The sequence below is a fragment of the Debaryomyces fabryi genome (assembly GCF_001447935.2).
Source record: "Debaryomyces fabryi strain CBS 789 chromosome Unknown contig00095, whole genome shotgun sequence".
NCBI classification, from domain to species: domain Eukaryota; kingdom Fungi; phylum Ascomycota; class Pichiomycetes; order Serinales; family Debaryomycetaceae; genus Debaryomyces; species Debaryomyces fabryi.
Window position 1 is genome coordinate 22,607 of NW_015385521.1, and position 17,780 is coordinate 40,386.

The window sequence follows — 17,780 nt, forward strand, 5'->3', positions numbered from 1 at the left end:
CAAATTTGAGTATGTATGTGCAGTATTGATGTTTACGCGTCTTTTTTAAAAAATCACGTCTAATTATACATTTCATTTACAACAAGTTTGAAGCGCTAAAGCCTGAGGTAGACTAAGACTGATTATACCTTTTGAAGGTTTAGAAGACTTATAAAGGAAAGATAAATAAAATGCACATAAAAAGAATAATAATTCAAGGGTTCAAGACGTATAAAAACACGACAGTTATTGATCTAGTATCACCACAGCATAACGTCGTTGTTGGACGGAATGGATCAGGGAAATCTAATTTCTTCGCTGCAATTAGGTTTGTATTATCAGATGCATACACACATATGACCCGTGAAGAAAGACAGGGGCTTATACACGAGGGTTCAGGAACTGTGATGTCAGCGTATGTTGAAATTGTATTCGACAACTCCGATCGTAGATTTCCTATTGCCAAAGATGAGGTTTCTATTAGAAGAACGATAGGTTTGAAAAAGGATGACTACTCGTTAGATAATAAATCGGCAACAAGATCAGATGTAATGAATTTGTTGGAAAGTGCTGGATTTTCTAGATCGAACCCATATTACATTGTGCCACAAGGTCGTATCACCGCATTAACAAATTCTAAGGATTCTGAAAGACTAGCATTACTAAAAGAGGTCAGTGGTGCTAAAGTATTTGAAACTAAATTAAAGGAGTCGATGAAAGAAATGAATAACTCTAATTATAAAAAGCAAAGAATAGATGAAACCTTACATTCAGTTGATGAAAGAATATCTGATTTACAAATTGAATCGAAAGATTTAAAAGAATTTCAAGGATTGGAAAAGTCCAAAAAAATTTTTGAATTTAACTTATTCGATAGGGAAATGAATGACTTGAATACTCAAGTGGAGTCTATTGATGAAGCATATGGAAATTTGCTTACCGAGTCTCAGCAAGATTTAGAGGAGTTAGATAAGCGGGAAAAGATATGTCAACAACTTACCGATTCTATTAATCAATTGAAGATTTCCTTAAAGATTACTGAATTGGAAAAAGACCAAACGGACTCAGATTATAATCAATTATTGAAATCCATAGCAGACAAAAAGGTTAAGCTTGATGAATTACAGTCCACCATTAATATTCAGAAAGAAGAACAAACAAATTATCATGATTCAATACAACACTACCAAAATTTAATCAAGCATCATGAAGATAAAATTTCTCAATTCAACCCAAATTTACAAAAGTATCAGAAAAAGGAATCAAAGATCAAAGCTAAACTATCTGATTTGATAACAAAACAAAGAGCTTTATATTCTAAGCAAAATCGTTTCCTGAAGTTCACTTCTAAGGATGAAAGAGATATATGGTTAAAAGAGCAAATAGCAAAAACATCAAAAGAGTTACAATCGAAAGATGACCAGATGAATAAGTTAGATTCTCAAGCCAATTCCGAAAGAGAAGAAATTTTTGAATATAACAAACGAATCGAGCAAATTAACGAGCTCCTCAGCGATGACAAACAAGGTCAGATGATCGAAGACCTACAAGATTCAATGAATGACTTAAAAGTCAAGATCACCGAATTAACAGATCAACGGAAATCTCTCTGGCGTGATGAAATAAGATTGAAGAGTATTCAAGATTCGCTAAATCGTGATTTAGATAATGCAAATTACTTAGTTAACCAGACAATGGATAGAGCTCAATCACAAGGTCTCAGCTCGGTTAATGCTATTGTTAAAAAGTTACATTTAGAAAATTCGGTTTATGGGCCATTAGCAGACCTATTCAGTGTTAGTGATAAATATAAAACTGCTGTGGAGGTTGTTGCAGGAAATGCTTTGTTCCATGTTGTGGTCGATACTGATAAAACAGCCTCATTGATCATGGATGAATTGAATAGGACCAAAGCAGGTAGAGTTACTTTTATGCCATTGAATAGACTAAGTCCTATAAACGTTGAATACCCAGATGGGTCAGAGCATCAATGCATACCTTTGATCAAAAAATTAAAATTTAGTGATGAGAATGTTGGACGAGCAATAAGACAGGTATTTGCTAAGACCATAGTTTGTAATGACTTACAAAAGGGATCAGAATTAGCAAGAGCTTTCAAAATTAATGCTATTACTTTGGATGGTGACAGAGCAGAAACAAAGGGTGTATTGAGTGGTGGTTATAGGGATTATAAGAATTCACGTCTTGACGCTCTTAAGACACAAGCCAGAAAAAGAAGTGAAATATCTAGGACCGAGCAAGATTTAAAAGAATGTGTTCAAAATATTGAAAATGTGAATAGAGAGCTTACGTCTTTCAACAGTGAATTACAAGTTAAGGCTCGTGAATTGGATGAAAAATTATCTACAAAGGAACCTTTGAAAGCAGAACTATCTCAATTACAGAATAAAAAGTATAATGCTGATCAAGAATTAAACACTTTGGTTACAAATATTGAAGCGGTGCGTACAATCAGAGGAAATTTATCTACTATTTTGAATCAGCATCACGAAGAACTAAAATCAGAATTCACACAGTCTTTATCTACTAATGAAACAGATGAATTACAAAATCTTAGTATACAGATATCCGAATACGAGAATAAGTTGGATAGAACTGTAACAAAATTATCTGACGTAGAAGCGAAGATCTCTAAGTTTGGATCTGAATTGGCGGATAACTATAGACCACACCTATTAAAATTGATTAAAGATCGTGAAGCACCTAATTCAAAATTTAATAAACACCAAATCAAAGAATTAGAAAAGGAATTGGAATACTTGACTATTCAACTAGATACAGCAGAGTCTAAAAATCAAGCTGCAACAGATGAATTTAATAATGTAAGTGATGAAATAGTAAAGAGTGAGTCGTTATTGAAAAAGGCTAATGAACAGCAAATCTTAATAATGAAAAAATTAGAAAAGTTTTCCAAGACAACCGAAAAGAATTTATCAAAGAAGGCTATTCTAGTTGCGCGTCGTGATGAAATTCAAAGAAAGATCCTGGAGTTGGGTGTTCTTCCGGAAGAAGCATTCCAACAATCTATTTATGACAAATTCAATTCAGACCAACTATTGAAAAAATTAACTAATGTGAATGATAGCCTTTCTAAATATTCCCATATTAACAAGAAAGCGATGGAGCAGTACCATACATTTACGAAACAACGTGATGAATTGATGGAAAGAAGGAAAGAATTGGAAAAATCAAGGGAATCTATAGAAAACTTAATAACCAGCTTAGAAACTCAAAAAGATGAAGCAATTACTCAAAGCTTCAAACAAGTTGCAAAGAGCTTCCACGAAATTTTTGAAAAATTAGTTCCCGCAGGTGTCGGTAATTTGATTATGCAAAAGAAAGACCAAAATATGAGTAAGGAAGGCTTGCAAGGTGAAGACGAAGCTATGAGTTCAGAGGAAGATAGCATCGTAGATGAAGCTCAGAATATTGACAATTACGTCGGTGTTTCTATTTCTGCATCATTCAACTCCAAGAATGATGAGCAACAAAGAATTGAACAATTTTCTGGTGGGCAAAAATCGCTATGTGCAATAGCACTTATTTTAGCTATTCAAAAATGTGATCCAGCTCCATTTTATTTATTTGATGAAATTGATGCAAACTTGGATACCCAATATAGAACTGCAGTTGCAGCTATGATCAATTCCTTGTCTAACAAGGCACAATTTATCTGTACTACCTTCAGACCAGAGATGTTACAGGTTGCTGATAAGTTCTATGGTGTAATGTTTAATAACAAAGTTAGTACTGTTTCTGAGATAAATAGAGAGGAGGCTATGTCGTTTGTAGAAGGTCAACAACAACACTAATTTTCATCATTAATATTAAATAATTAATTATATAATTAAGCTATAAGTTTTGATATAGATAATACGACTAGATTATAAAACACGTATTCTAAGTGGTTCCTGGTTCACTAGTATTTTTGTTATTTTTACCATTTGAATCTGATGATTTTTTTTATACGCGAGATCTGAAAAAGTAACAAAAAGAGACAACTAGCTTTATACTTATTTCCTTCTTTAGTTAGTCATTTAGTTGTATGATTATAGAATGAGTTCAAACAGACTGTCTAAGATATTAAACCGTAAAAATATTATAGACTTGATAGCAGATGGAAGAGCAATCATTATTTATAAGAAGTACGTGTTAGATTTGACATCATGGTTGTCGAAACACCCAGGTGGAGATAAAGCTGTTCATCATATGATTGGAAGAGATGCTACAGATGAAATGCACGCATATCATAGTTTGGAAGCTGTTCGGTCGTTTAAATATTGGAAAATTGGAGAAATTAATTATTATTGGGAGAATTTGTTACCACCAATCCAAGGTGCAGTGTATCCTTATAACGAAGAAAAAGCAAATAATTTGTCCACGTTGGAAAGTAAAATTGATGAATCAAGCACAGATGCTTCTGATTATGAATTAGTCTCTTCAGCAAGTTCTTCGAATTCGATTGACTTAAGCGAAGCGAAATCAAGTTTATCCCAGAGCAAAGAGGAAACAGTGGTTTCGTATAAAGGATTAGGATACCCAAAAGGATACGTAAAGCCTAAAGTATCTCAAAATGTATCTGTGATAGACACAAATAACAAGGACGAAATCTTTCCTATTTCAACTGATCAGACTATTATAGACCCTAAAATACTCGTAGCTAATTATGATAATGCATTATCTCAGAAAGATGTATTGAGTATGCCTGCATTGGATTATAAAACACAACAAGCTTTACGAGACAAGTATAATGAGTTACATGAGATAATAGTAAAGAATGGCTTTTACCAATGTGATTATTGGCTGTATGTTCGAGAAATGGTTAAAATTGGAAGTTTATTCCTTTACTCCTTTTCATTTTTCAAATTAAATTATTTAAAATTAAGTGCTTTGTTTATGGGAATCGCATGGCAACAGATGACGTTTATTGCACACGATGCTGGCCATGTTTCTATCACGCATAATTATCAGATAGATAATCTATTTGGAATGGTAATTGCTGACTGGTTCGGTGGCCTTAGTTTGGGATGGTGGAAGAGAAACCATAATGTTCATCATTTAATTACTAATGACCCAGTGCATGATCCAGATATTCAGCATTTACCTTTCTTTGCTGTCAGTGTTAGATTATTTGAAGATGTTTATTCGACATATTACGAAAAATATTTACCTCTAGATGCAGTGGCTAAAAAAATGATCCAGATACAAGAATATTTATATTATCCTATATTATGTTTTGGAAGATTCAACTTATATAGATTGTCATGGCTGCATTTAATTTTCGGCGATGGACCTCGCCACGGAAAAGCTGCTTGGTTCAGATACTTCGAGTTAGCAGGATTATCATTTTTCTTTTATTGGTTTTTCTACTTAATCGTTTTCAAGTCAATTGATCTGAAATGGGATAGATTTGCGTATGTTATGATTAGTCACATAACTACCATGCTAGTACACGTTCAAATCACATTATCACATTTTGCAATGTCCACATCAGATTTAGGAGTTAGCGAGAGCTTCCCTCTGAGACAACTTAGAACTACTATGGATGTTGATTGTCCTGAATGGTTAGATTTTCTTCATGGTGGGTTACAATTTCAGGCAATTCATCACCTATTCCCACGATTACCAAGACATAATTTTAGAAAGGTTCAACCGTTTGTTATAGATTTTTGTAAAGATGTTGGGTTACATTATTCTATCTATGGCTTTGGCGAAGGAAATGATTTAGTTCTTGGAAAATTGGGTGAAATTGGTACTCAATGTAGCATTATGCTAGATGCTACAAAACAATTAAAGAACAGTGATCACTGAATTATTTATTATGCCTCAAATATGTTTCATATATGCCTATAAATGTCCTATATATGCTTTAGATATGCTTAAGTATGTAAAAGATATTCAAATTGTCACGTCATGGTCCATTAGACCTTTTTCATTAAGAAATTCTAAGAACTCCAAAACTTTACTATTTTCATTTTCAAAATGTTCCTTTTGCACAAGCATTTTGAAAAGTAATGGATGTGCATTTGTATCTTTCTCGTTTACGTACAGCTCATTCTTAAATCTTTGGGGTATCACTACCAGTATATTGTTAATGGTTTTAGTATTTTGACCGGGTTTTCCTCCACCAGACGTTGTAGTCTCATGAACATTTTTACATTTATTCCCAAATTTGCATCTTTTATTATTTTGGTAGAACTTACATATGTTCTTAGGTTTCTTGGTATTCTGTGAAGCACTTGATTCATTATTTCTTTTCTTTGAATTAGAGGACGTAATACCTTGTTCCTGACGTAATTTCTCCTTTTCTTCTATATTGCGTCTCGATGGCCACTTTTTTTTCCTTTCCTCTATCCATTTTTTAATATCCTCTTCTGTATTTAGAGTTATATTCGTCCCAGGTATAAATACAGGCTCATTCGAATTATTTTGGCCCTCTATCTCATCGTGCATTATATCGGTTTCTTCATTTTCACTATCTTCATTGTTCTCTAATTCGTTTGAATGACTTGAACTATTCGGTAAATACGTTGGTAAATCCCTCAAATCATTCAGATCTTGCAGTACTGTGTTTGACTTGCCTTCACCCGTAGCATCATTATTGAACCGATTATTAACGTTTGAATTCCTTTTATCTAGGTTTCCTCGGTTATTAAAGGTATTGCTGTTATTTGAGCCAGACTTCCTAGTGGGTGGTGGTGGTGGTGGTGGTGGAGCATATACAAAATCCATCCTGCGTACACTGTGTCCCTTGGTTTATAATTACTACCAGCTTATCTACTACTGTAATGAGCGATGCCTACAACTTACCGTATCAAGTAATGTCGCACTTCGAATGTCGCACTTCGAATGTCGTACATCATCACCATGACATGTATAAGGCCACTTGTTACTTCTATTCAAACACAGCCTTATATTCTGTGCGTTATTATCTTAAATTCGGTAATTCGTTCTCGCGGTCATCAATGTGATATTGGGGCAATATTCGTTTCTATTGTAACATTTCGTACATTTGAACTGATACTGGTATTTGTGATAGTTGCATGAGGCCAAGTAGTTGATACCTCCTGACCGTTTATATATCAAAGCTCATACCACGATTCTAAATATAGATGAACCTTCACTTCGGTGGTATCTTCAATATAGTAGCCAGTATTAAAATGTAGAGATGAAAATCACATGACCGGATCGACAATAAACTATCATTTGACGTGAAACAGAACAATAAACCAATAAATGAATAAAAAGATATTTTAATTTCATCAAACTCAACTTGAAGTGTTATAATTTTAAGCCATAATAATAATTCGAGATGGTAAGTTGAAATATCTAACAGGAAAGTTAATAATATGTACAGATAGGGATACTAACAAATCGCAGTCGTACTATCAGCAACAACAAGGCTACCCACCTCAACAAGGACCACCACAAGGATACTATCAACAAGGACCACCACAAGGATACTATCAACAACAACAACAGCCAATGTATGTTCAACAACAACCCCAGAAACTGGGAGGGGGATGTTGCTCCGCATTCTGTGGATGTTGTGCGGCTATAATCTGTTGTTGTTGTGCTGAAGAATGTTTGGGTGCTGCTTTAGGCGGTTGAGCTAAATGAGATGAAAGAGAAAAAAGAACAATTCATATGGGTCTGATAGATGTCATTTGTATAAATATGTTTAGAAAATTGTTTCGTTTTTATGTTTTAGTACCTTAAGAATTAAAATTCAGTTTGTTTATTATTTGTGTAGACCAATCCAGGGAACCTTGAATTCGCTTCGAGTGAAGCTTGTAGGATTAGCCAGCTAGTTGATTTTTCTATAGTCGACATTAGTAAATATAAATAGTTCTGGTCTTGTTCTAATAATTCACACCTTGTTTTAAGAATTTCAGTACGACTGGGGAACGCTGCGCAGATAATTGAAGACAGCTGTAGTTTCATTTAAGGTAAACCAGAAGTTCCGACCTCAATTAATGAGCTTAATAATAGAAGATGAAAGCATTATATAATCTATTTGAATGTCTAAGAGGCGGACTAAGTAGCGAATAAGGCTAAACAGGAGCATTAATGAATATATATGCTCTAAATGCTCTACGCACATCAGTTTCTACTTCAGTTTAGTTAAATGCTTTCAAATACTACAAAATGTTGAAAATCAGTTTACTCCATGTAAATTGTGTTTGGTAAATAAGGCAATAACTAACTCTATCTAGAAGAACTATTTTTTATTCTTCTTGTTTGAAGTCGAGTTCTTTGGCAATTCTTTAACAAAGGGAATGAATTCAGGTTCACCAGGAATGTATTTTCTTAAAACTTCTGGAATAACCAACCCATCCTCGGTTTGGTAGTTTTCTAAAATACAGCATAATGCTCTTTGGGTGGCAGATAAGGTTGAGTTCAAACAGTGAACATACTTCTTTTCGGTTTGGTTTTGTTGCTTGATACCACATCTAATTTCCAAGTTACGGGATTGGTAATCGGTACAGTTAGAACAAGAGACCAATTCCTTGTATTCCTTTTGGAATGGGAACCATGCTTCCAAATCGTATTTCTTGGCAGCAGCGTTGTTTAATTCACCAGAGACAATACCAACAACTCTGTATGGTAAACCTAAAGATTTGTAAAATTCTTCTGATAAACCGATCATTCTGTCGAATTCTTCCCAGGATTTTTCTGGTTCAGTCAAAACGAATTGTTCAATCTTTTCAAAAGCATGAACTCTGAAAATACCCCAAGCATCCTTACCGTGGGAACCAGCTTCCCTACGGAAACATGACGAGTAACCAGCATATCTGACTGGCAATTGTTCTTGAGGAGATTCAAACCATTCACCTGCGTGGTAGGCAGAAATTGGTTGTTCAGAAGTGGCAATCAAATATTTCTCATCATCTCCATCCATGACCTTGTATAATTCTTCGTCAAATTGAGATAATTGCGCAGTTTTGGCCATGACATCCTTATTCATCATAACTGGAGCTTGCAATGGAGTGTAATCATTCTTGGCTAAGAAACTTAAACCATAGTTGATTAAAGCTTGATTTAAGAAAACACCATAGTTTCTTAAAAAGTAACCACGGTGACCGACTATTCTTACACCTCTTTCTGGGTCGTAACCATCTAATCTTAACAAGATTTCGTGGTGTGATAATTTGGCTTCGGCCCCAGTACAAGATGCAATTTGGCCAACTTCAGCAAGTGATTCTGGTTTCCAAGTTCTAACTAACTCATTGTTTACTTCATCTTGTGAATCAACAACAGATTTATGAACAATGTTACCAACTTGGTTAACCTTATTACGTAAATCGGCATCAGCCTTTTGTTCTTGTTCAATGAAAGATTTTTTATCAGCAACAAGCTTATCCTTTTGTGCCAACAAGTCAGCGGCATCTTCCTTAGCCTTGAACTTTTGACCAATTTGCTTTTGAAGAGCATTTAATTCTTTGTTTAAAGCATCTAAGTCGAATCTAATCTTGGTCCAGTCTTTGTAATCTTGAATAATTTCATCAACAATTTCAACAGAGTCACCTCTTTTCTTTTGAGACTCTTTAATCTTTTCTGGTTCACCACCCTTTTCCACAAGGAATGCGTTAATATCCAACATCGTTCCTACCGAGTTTTTGTATCTGTTCGAATGAAGAATATATCAATTTACGTCCGTTTAAGTGAACAGAAAAAAATTTAAACCCATGATTATATACAGGAATATGATATTTGATAGATTCTATACTCTATACAAACATAAGCAGTAGAACATATACATCCAATTTAAAATCATACAATTCTAAGACATGTCATGCAATCTTTGATATTTGATAGGGCTGTAAGGAAAATAAGCCCTTTAGAATTTGCAACTGCCGTTTGCGAGTCGTTTTACACTGGACTTCGACAAGCAGCAAGAACAGATGTCTTCCCAAGCAACTGCCATTCAAATGCTGCGGTTAATAGTTTATCGTTGGAAAAAAGTGACTTCCAATTCTTATTAAGCTCATGTGCGGACTCGTCAATCAAATTGTGGGATTTGAAGTCTCAAGATACTCAAGAGAATACGCAAAACACATCGCTTGCTAACCAAACTTATGACAATTATGACTACGATAATCCCGTTTCAACATTCACTAATGTAGCGACAATTCCAAGGAGAGCAGCGCATACATTTGGTGTTTCTTGTATTCAGTGGTGGCCATTTGATACGGGAATGTTTGTTTCAAGTTCATTCGACCATACTGTTAAAATTTGGGATACGAACGAATTGACACCAGTTCATGTATTTGACATGGATAACAGGGTATATTCATTTGATATATGTGGCCACTCGACCAATGATATGACTGCTAGTGCATTGGTGGCTGTAGCTAGCGACCAGCCCTTTTTGAGGTTGCTTGATTTGAGATCGACGTCGAGTGCCCATACTTTGCATGGGCACAAAGGAAAGACCTTGTGTGTCAAATGGCACCCACAGGATCCTAATTTGCTAGCTTCGGGTGGATTTGATGGTGAAGTAAAAATATGGGATATAAGAAGAAGCAAGAGTTGTTTGTGCAGACTTGACATGCTCAGAACCAGCACAGCTGAACTGTCTCTTACGTACACTAACTTAACACAGCCATCAGTGAAAGCCCACCTGGGTCCCGTAAATGGATTGGTGTGGGATGAAGCAGGTCATACCCTCTTCACGGCTGGAAATGACGATAAGGTTCGAGTATGGGATATGGTTTCTACATTGGCACCTCCTGTTAACAAACTTATAAATTTTGGCCCTTTGACTCGAAACAAATATCCACAGACCATACCTCTCATATTGGGTCCCAAGCATGAATCCGAACTACAGTACCTATTGTTTCCTTCTGATAATGGTGATATCTTTATCTTCAGAACTATAGATGGTAAATTAGTTTCGAGACTTACAAGAAAGGGTACAAAAAATTCAGGTAGGACATCGTCTATGGTGAATGCCGGTCCTTTTACTGCTACGTATTACTGTGGTACGATGGATGGTGAAATTATTAGTTGGTCACCCAAGTGGGATCAGCCAAATATAAACGATATTTTTGATGTAGATATTCAACATTTGGACGATAAAAGCATCTCTAAAGCCAAATTGTTAGATATAGAAAAGGCTAGACTGATGCTAACTAATGATCCTTATTTTAAGTAGTACAACTCCTATATATCTTTTTTTAACCATAGTAACCATTTTCACGTGAGTAGTTTCAGAGTATGTTTTTTTTTTAAATGAGCGCGTAATTTTATGTATTAACTTGATTGAATTGAGGAAGTGTTACTTCAAAGCATTGAAGAATAAAGGAATACAACTTGAAAATGGCGAAGTTGAAATTGAAAGTTGTTCTTGTTCCTATACAATTTTCCGATATCCCGTCGTCAAATTTAGAATCTAGCCAAAGTAGAAGGTTTTTACACTTGGCGGATGCAGACTCGGATTTGGGTAAGGTATGTGATGAGCTTACAAAAAGATATGCCAAAATTTACCCAGATGATGACAAGCTTGCTATATTGAGTCTTCAGGACGATGATAGATGTGATCTAGATCCAGATTTTCAAGCAGGTGATGTATTAGCTTCCGGAGATATTATTAGAGTAATTGTGGAAAATGAACTTCAAAATTTGAGCAATCACAGTTTCAACCAGCTGCAGAATATCACCGTTGAAAATACGCCAGCAGTAATGAGGTTGGTCGATTTGAATAAACAGACTCAAAGTACTCCTCTTTATCCCCCTGCTCCTGTACTCGCCCAGGATTCTACGTTTCAATCAAACAGTCGGAAACGAGCGAAGGAGTATTTTGATCTGACAGACACCAAAATCCCTACAAAGCATGCAAGGAGGACAGTTTGGTCCTCGAGAAATGAGTCGTTTATTGAGACTAATGTTCCAGCTATTCCTCTAACTCCACAATTGCATGTTTCGAAAAAGCGTCAAAATACATCATCACCCTCTAAGACACAGAATCTGGATATAGAAGATATTAATGAAACTAATATCTCATTGCCCCCACCAGAGATTGGAAATGATCGTTCAATTCCAAAGAAAAAAAGCTCCTCTACGAAACCAAAAGAAGAAGCCTTGCCAGGTAAGAAACGTATAACCTCTGGTATGCTAAGCATGCCTGCCCATGCACAATTGGAGAAAGAAGAAATTCAACACCAAAAATCAAAATTATTAAAACCTAACGAGGTAAACCTTTCATTATCTACGGAATTGGACTCTGAATTAGAGTCACAATCATATTCAGATTTGGGCTCTGATGGTATGGGCTCTGAACCTAAAGATAAAAGCGTCAAAGCGGGAGTAGATGATATATCCAAGGATGAAGAGGTAGAAGATAGACCACTAGCTTCATTATATAAAGAAAGTATAGAATCTCCTGATATTCGTGAAGAAACCCTTACAAAGACTGAAATCATGAATCTTTTCAAGAATGGTATGAAAATTCCTGCAAGATTGCAAAATAAATCACAAAATGAGTCAGCAAGATCAAGAAACTTGTCCGCTCTAATGAAAAACCTTGAAATTGATATGGTTGACAAGAATCCTGTTTTATCATTTGAAGAAAGGCGGGCCACAAGGGCAGCTGTAAATAGGAAGACGAGAACATCTTTAAAGAGGTCTTCCAAGAGTAAAGCTGTTGATACAAACGAAAAGGATTCTAGTTCGATAGATTCTATTTCTGGTATGAAAAAAGGCGCCCAATCTAATTCCTCTCATACTAAAAGTAATGAGTCGATAAGTTCTGATTCCAAAAGTTTTGAAAAGAAGGATTCTGAATCAAAGTCTTCTAATCCTGAAGATTCCAATTCTAAGAAATCTAATTCTACAAGCCCTAATTCCAAAAACTCAGACCCTAGACATGCGATCAAATATATATCCAATCCCTCAGAATTATTAAACTCCTTGAAGTCAATAGCGGGCCTTAAAAACGAAACGTCAACTAAGAACAAGAATGGAGCTTTTTCTCCCCATAATAATAAAAGCATTGGTATACTCAAGGATACTCAGACGAAAGAAGAAACGAAAAATATCAACATCAAAAAAGCTGAAGCGAATGACAGCAAACAAGTCAAGAAAACAATATCAGAATCTGGAAATGCCGATAAAGAAATACAGAAGAAGGCGAAAGAATCTGCCAACATTAGCGCTTATAATGGCAAAAAGGTCAAAGATGAAGTAAAGGTCAAGGAAATAAAGCCCCAAAGTTCACCTGAAGGGTTTCAACCTAGTTTCACTGACCTTACAGGAACATCAAAATTAGGAGCACTTTTTGAAAAAATGAAACAATTCGATGAAAAATTGAATGTTTTAAATAAAAAAGGAAGATACAATACGAAACAGATTTCTCAACGTGATATTGATAATATTGAACCTAACAGTCAGCCTAAAGACAGAATAGTAGAGCCTCAGATTAATACCACCAAGCCGATATATTCTCCTAAAGCTGACACAAGTATTAATATTACTAAAGTACATGTCACTCCATCAAAAAAACAACAAACTCAGGATAGTACTCAAGCAGCTAAATTACATACACCAGATGGTAGTAAAAATGCTCAATATAAGAAAAATAGTGGTATTTTGACAGAAACTAGACAAAATCAACAAATCGGCAATCTAGGCGTTGATGCTAATTTAAACTCGTACCCAATCAGCTATAACAATATAACTTCCAACTCACACATGACAAAAAATCTTAGCGACAATTCTCTTTCTAATGATTTAAAGATCCCGATGAGCAAAGCTATAAATAAGGATATTTCCAGCCTGCTGAAAAATTCAATTAATGAGAGTAACGTAGTGAGTAATACAACGAGTGCAACTAATGATAAAACTGCTTCGTCTGAGAATAATTCAATTAATAAGAGCAATGATATAAATATTACTACTAATGCAAATAATTCAATGAATAAGCTTGACAATAAACATGGTTCTATTACTGGGGATTATTCTACAAATAAGGCTAATGATGAAAGCATTCCTGCAACTGCAAATATTTCAACAAGCAAATCTAATGATAAAACTGTCCCTAATAATGTGCATATTTCATCTAATAAAATAAATGATAAATATACTCCTAATAATATGGATAGCATCATGGGCAAAACTACTGACAAGAGTGCTTCTAATAAAATCATTAATATAGAACAAAAGATTGATCATAATGCTATTAAGGCTAATACTACGAATGATAATAACTCTAATTCAACGGGTAATGGTAATATTCCTCCTAACGATGTCGCTCATAATAAGAATAATATAATCAATAAAGTTAATTACAGTAATGTGAAACTCGAAAATAAGAATAATGTTGGAAAAACAGATAAACTTCTCAGCAATAATTCTGGTAAAATGTCTAATTTGAATGTCACTAATAAATCATTGAAGAATAAAACTTTTACAGCCGGAGACAATAAGATGGTTAATAAAAATGTAACAATCGAGCATCTCAAAAGTCATACCCCTAAACAAGGTAAAACTACAGTCCCGAGTAATACTATTCGAAATGTCAATTATAATGAAAATGGTGAATATAAAGATGTAAACCCTAATACAGCTAATGGATCTAAGGGGACTAAAGGGTTAAGCTCTTCGCATTTGCAACATTCTATACCATATGATCATTACAACCAGAATCCAGTTCAAAACATTTTTACGGAACTGCATGGTCCAGCTAAACCTACAGATAATAAGACCAACTCTGAATCCAATATTAGAGCTCATCCACCTTTTTCAAACAGTGTTAATGATAGAAATATTATTATGTTTTCTGCTAAAAATGGCTATACTAATCCTAAACTTTTTTCCAATCCAAAAGTTCTTTCCAATCCGGAAAATTTTCAATCTTCAAATTTGCAGCGCCTTGAAGCTGCTATTCAAGAATCTAATAACTCCAAAGTTGAAAGGCCAAAAACAAATTCGAATAACTCTATTGGATCAGACCGAAATCCACCTTCAATTGCGAAGAATGGTAGTAATCTGTTAAGTAAGGTCGATAAAATTGCAGATTCAGAATTTAAGGATAATTCTAAGGGATTAGAACCTACCTCTAAATTGCCTAATACTACCGATACAAAACCTTTATCTCCAGTAAAGCTAAAATCTCCAAATACACCAACCAAACTGGCAAAGATCCATGGTATTACTCTTACCAATTCAAGTTTAGCACTGAATGTTGCAGGTATGGCTAAATTGGCAGAACAAAGAAATAAGCCAGATTATGCGAATGTGCCTCCAATTCTTAAATATCCAAATGAACACGAGAGAATTAAACTACGCGCTGAAAGTATCAAAAGTAGTCCGTTCATTCTGGATATACTGCCATTACATGGTGGTGAAGCTTTCGGTAAAAAAGATTCTAAGAAAGGGGCCGAGAATTTGACTAACCAAAGGAAATTGGACCTGAACAAAAGAAAGCACAATGAGTCATATCCTAATATATCATCGTCTTCTTCTGATGAAAGTTCTAGCTCAGATTCTGATAATAATGACTCAGACGTTGAAAATAAGAGACCACGTCTTGCAGCTGCTGTTCCATCATCTACGATGTCGCGTTCGACTGCATTACACCAAAGTCGACCAATATTTTCTCCAGCCTCTAAAGAGAAGGAAAGTCATCAAATACATAAAGATGATTTTTCGGTTACAAACAATACACATGAATCACCTCAAAAGACTGCAGAAATCCCAAATAACTTTCAGGATAAAGCTAATATTAAGAAACCTATATTAACTTCCTTAAGCGACTTAGCGATGCGTGGGGTTCCTGATGTTGAATCTACGTCTACAATAGACCCTGAGACAAAGGGGAAGAAAAGCAATGACGAAACCACAGATGATGAAAGTACAGATGAAGTAGAATCGTCTTCTTCATCTGCTACAGATAGTGATGATTCAGATAGTGACCAAGACACTTCAGGAAAGTTTATAAACATTAAGAAATTAAATAAAGGTAAGCCTAAGAGGAATAAAGGAGGATTTTCTGCTCTTATGAAGGATGCCAGAAGATTCTGATTATATTTATCTGTATATTTTTAATATATATTAATATTCTATAATGATTGCACATTGCTCATTTATACAAACTTCTACCAATTACATCAGCACTCCATGCATTGTAATCGTAGATTTTAAAAGCTCCGGTTGACTTATTTACGTCTGATATCAGAAGTAGAATATTTTCATAGATTTCTGAAATCCATGTTTGAGCAACCTCAGGTTGCTCTAAAAATAAGGCACCAACATATTGTTCAAAATAATCAGCTATAAATTCCTGTTCATAGCGTCTAGCATCCTTATTATCAAATTCTGAGTTAGAGTTCTTCCATTGGTTCAAATGTGGTACATAAGACTTTCTCAATAACCTGAAGACTATTACATCATCTAACCCTTGGTGAAGGTTGTAGGCCAATGCTAATTCTGATAGTAGTGTGTTTGTGGCTAGTATAGTCCTTAATAAATTATAAGATTTCCTTCCAAATTGATGAAGAGGGTTATCATTTGGGTATCTACGATACTTGTATAACAAATTTGATGATTCACGAGCTAGATAGAAGTCACCTAAACCATCTAAAAAGGATAGGTCATACTTCATTATATTATAAGCCTTCTGATCTAGTATGATGTTCCGAAACTTTAATTCTTTAGAGAACGGATGCTTTGGATCTAGTAAGCCTCTGTATAATTCTTTATGCATAAGCGATTTAGCTAGTAACTCTTTATTATGTATTTCCGGTAATGGTGGCAATGATATTCTGTAATCTTTTGTTTCAAACATAGTAATATATTTTGGTTCATTACCATATAATTTAGCACGATTTATAGGTACTTTCTCGTAATATTCTTTTGCTAATTCTAATATTTTTGAATTACTAGCATCATCTTGTCTATTATAATCTTCAAGGATTCTATTATTGTTCGAATTAATATAAATGTTAACAATCTTATCTGTGATATCTTCGATATTGTTTTCTGATTGGAATACAATCATATATCCAACAGCTATGAAAAACCACCTGAAATCAGAAATGCTGTGTCTATTAGAGATTTCTGGACTTTCAGATCCACCTTCTTTAGGAGGATTATTAGAATTTGACCCAAAATAGACCAAATCTCTTAGTTGTTGAGCTGTATTGCTATTCATGTCGTTGGGTTTTAATTCTCTCTTGATAAACGAAGATAAATCAAAGACAACAGTTTTGATTATCCCCCCACCCCCAACAGTCAATAAATGGCTAAACTTCTGATATAGTTGCAATTTTACAATGTCAAGTCCTAATATATAAAGGTGATGCCTGATCCATGAAGTTCCTAGTAAGCTATCTAGTTGGCTGGGGATAAGGAAATTGCCGTTAGTTCTCATAGTCCGCATAGTCCTTATAGTCTTCATATCAAAATGATAACCTAATCTAGCTGACACAAACCCCAAATGTTTTAAAACATGATGACGATGATTCCTTTCAAGTAGCATTATTCTATACTCGATCAGATTGCTGATCAAGAATCCTTTAAAGTTAATTGAAAGCTTCTAATGATAAACAATTTTGTGTGATTATTCTTATCGCGATTTCTCCATACTTTAGGGTGCAAAATTATTTTTACAAATAATTCATAAAATCACATACAGAGAACATGACAACATAGTATGTTAAGTATTTTACTTTTGCGCTGTCAAAGGATGCATACTTTGTCTTATCAAAAATTGGTTTATAAGATTATAAAAGGAACGTCAAAATATTAAAAACAATATCAATTTTCTCTTGAAACAATTA

General features: G+C 34.6%; 7 protein-coding genes across 7 annotated transcripts; 4 read left to right on the forward strand and 3 right to left on the reverse strand.

Moving 5' to 3' along the window:
* Positions 1-170: 170 nt before the first annotated feature.
* SMC3 (cohesin subunit) lies at positions 171-3,812 on the forward strand (the record flags this gene model as incomplete). Its single annotated transcript, XM_015612806.1, has 1 exon — positions 171-3,812. One exon carries the CDS (start codon positions 171-173, stop codon positions 3,810-3,812), a length of 3,642 nt encoding a protein of 1,213 aa, XP_015466373.1.
* Positions 3,813-4,056: 244 nt separating this feature from the next.
* SLD1 (Sld1p) lies at positions 4,057-5,811 on the forward strand (the record flags this gene model as incomplete). The annotated part of the gene is made up of 1 exon (XM_015612807.1): positions 4,057-5,811. One exon carries the CDS (start codon positions 4,057-4,059, stop codon positions 5,809-5,811), a length of 1,755 nt encoding a protein of 584 aa, XP_015466374.1.
* Positions 5,812-5,898: 87 nt separating this feature from the next.
* AC631_03979 (uncharacterized protein) lies at positions 5,899-6,732 on the reverse strand (the record flags this gene model as incomplete). Its single annotated transcript, XM_015612808.1, has 1 exon — positions 5,899-6,732. One exon carries the CDS (start codon positions 6,730-6,732, stop codon positions 5,899-5,901), a length of 834 nt encoding a protein of 277 aa, XP_015466375.1.
* A 1,489-nt stretch (positions 6,733-8,221) lies between these two features.
* SES1 (serine--tRNA ligase) lies at positions 8,222-9,604 on the reverse strand (the record flags this gene model as incomplete). The annotated part of the gene is made up of 1 exon (XM_015612809.1): positions 8,222-9,604. The coding sequence occupies one exon, from the start codon at positions 9,602-9,604 to the stop codon at positions 8,222-8,224; it is 1,383 nt and encodes a 460-aa protein (XP_015466376.1).
* A 192-nt stretch (positions 9,605-9,796) lies between these two features.
* Positions 9,797-11,158, forward strand: AC631_03981 (uncharacterized protein; the record flags this gene model as incomplete). Its single annotated transcript, XM_015612810.1, has 1 exon — positions 9,797-11,158. The coding sequence occupies one exon, from the start codon at positions 9,797-9,799 to the stop codon at positions 11,156-11,158; it is 1,362 nt and encodes a 453-aa protein (XP_015466377.1).
* Positions 11,159-11,322: 164 nt separating this feature from the next.
* AC631_03982 (uncharacterized protein) lies at positions 11,323-16,023 on the forward strand (the record flags this gene model as incomplete). The annotated part of the gene is made up of 1 exon (XM_015612811.1): positions 11,323-16,023. One exon carries the CDS (start codon positions 11,323-11,325, stop codon positions 16,021-16,023), a length of 4,701 nt encoding a protein of 1,566 aa, XP_015466378.1.
* A 58-nt stretch (positions 16,024-16,081) lies between these two features.
* AC631_03983 (uncharacterized protein) lies at positions 16,082-17,479 on the reverse strand (the record flags this gene model as incomplete). Its single annotated transcript, XM_015612812.1, has 1 exon — positions 16,082-17,479. The coding sequence occupies one exon, from the start codon at positions 17,477-17,479 to the stop codon at positions 16,082-16,084; it is 1,398 nt and encodes a 465-aa protein (XP_015466379.1).
* Positions 17,480-17,780: the final 301 nt, after the last annotated feature.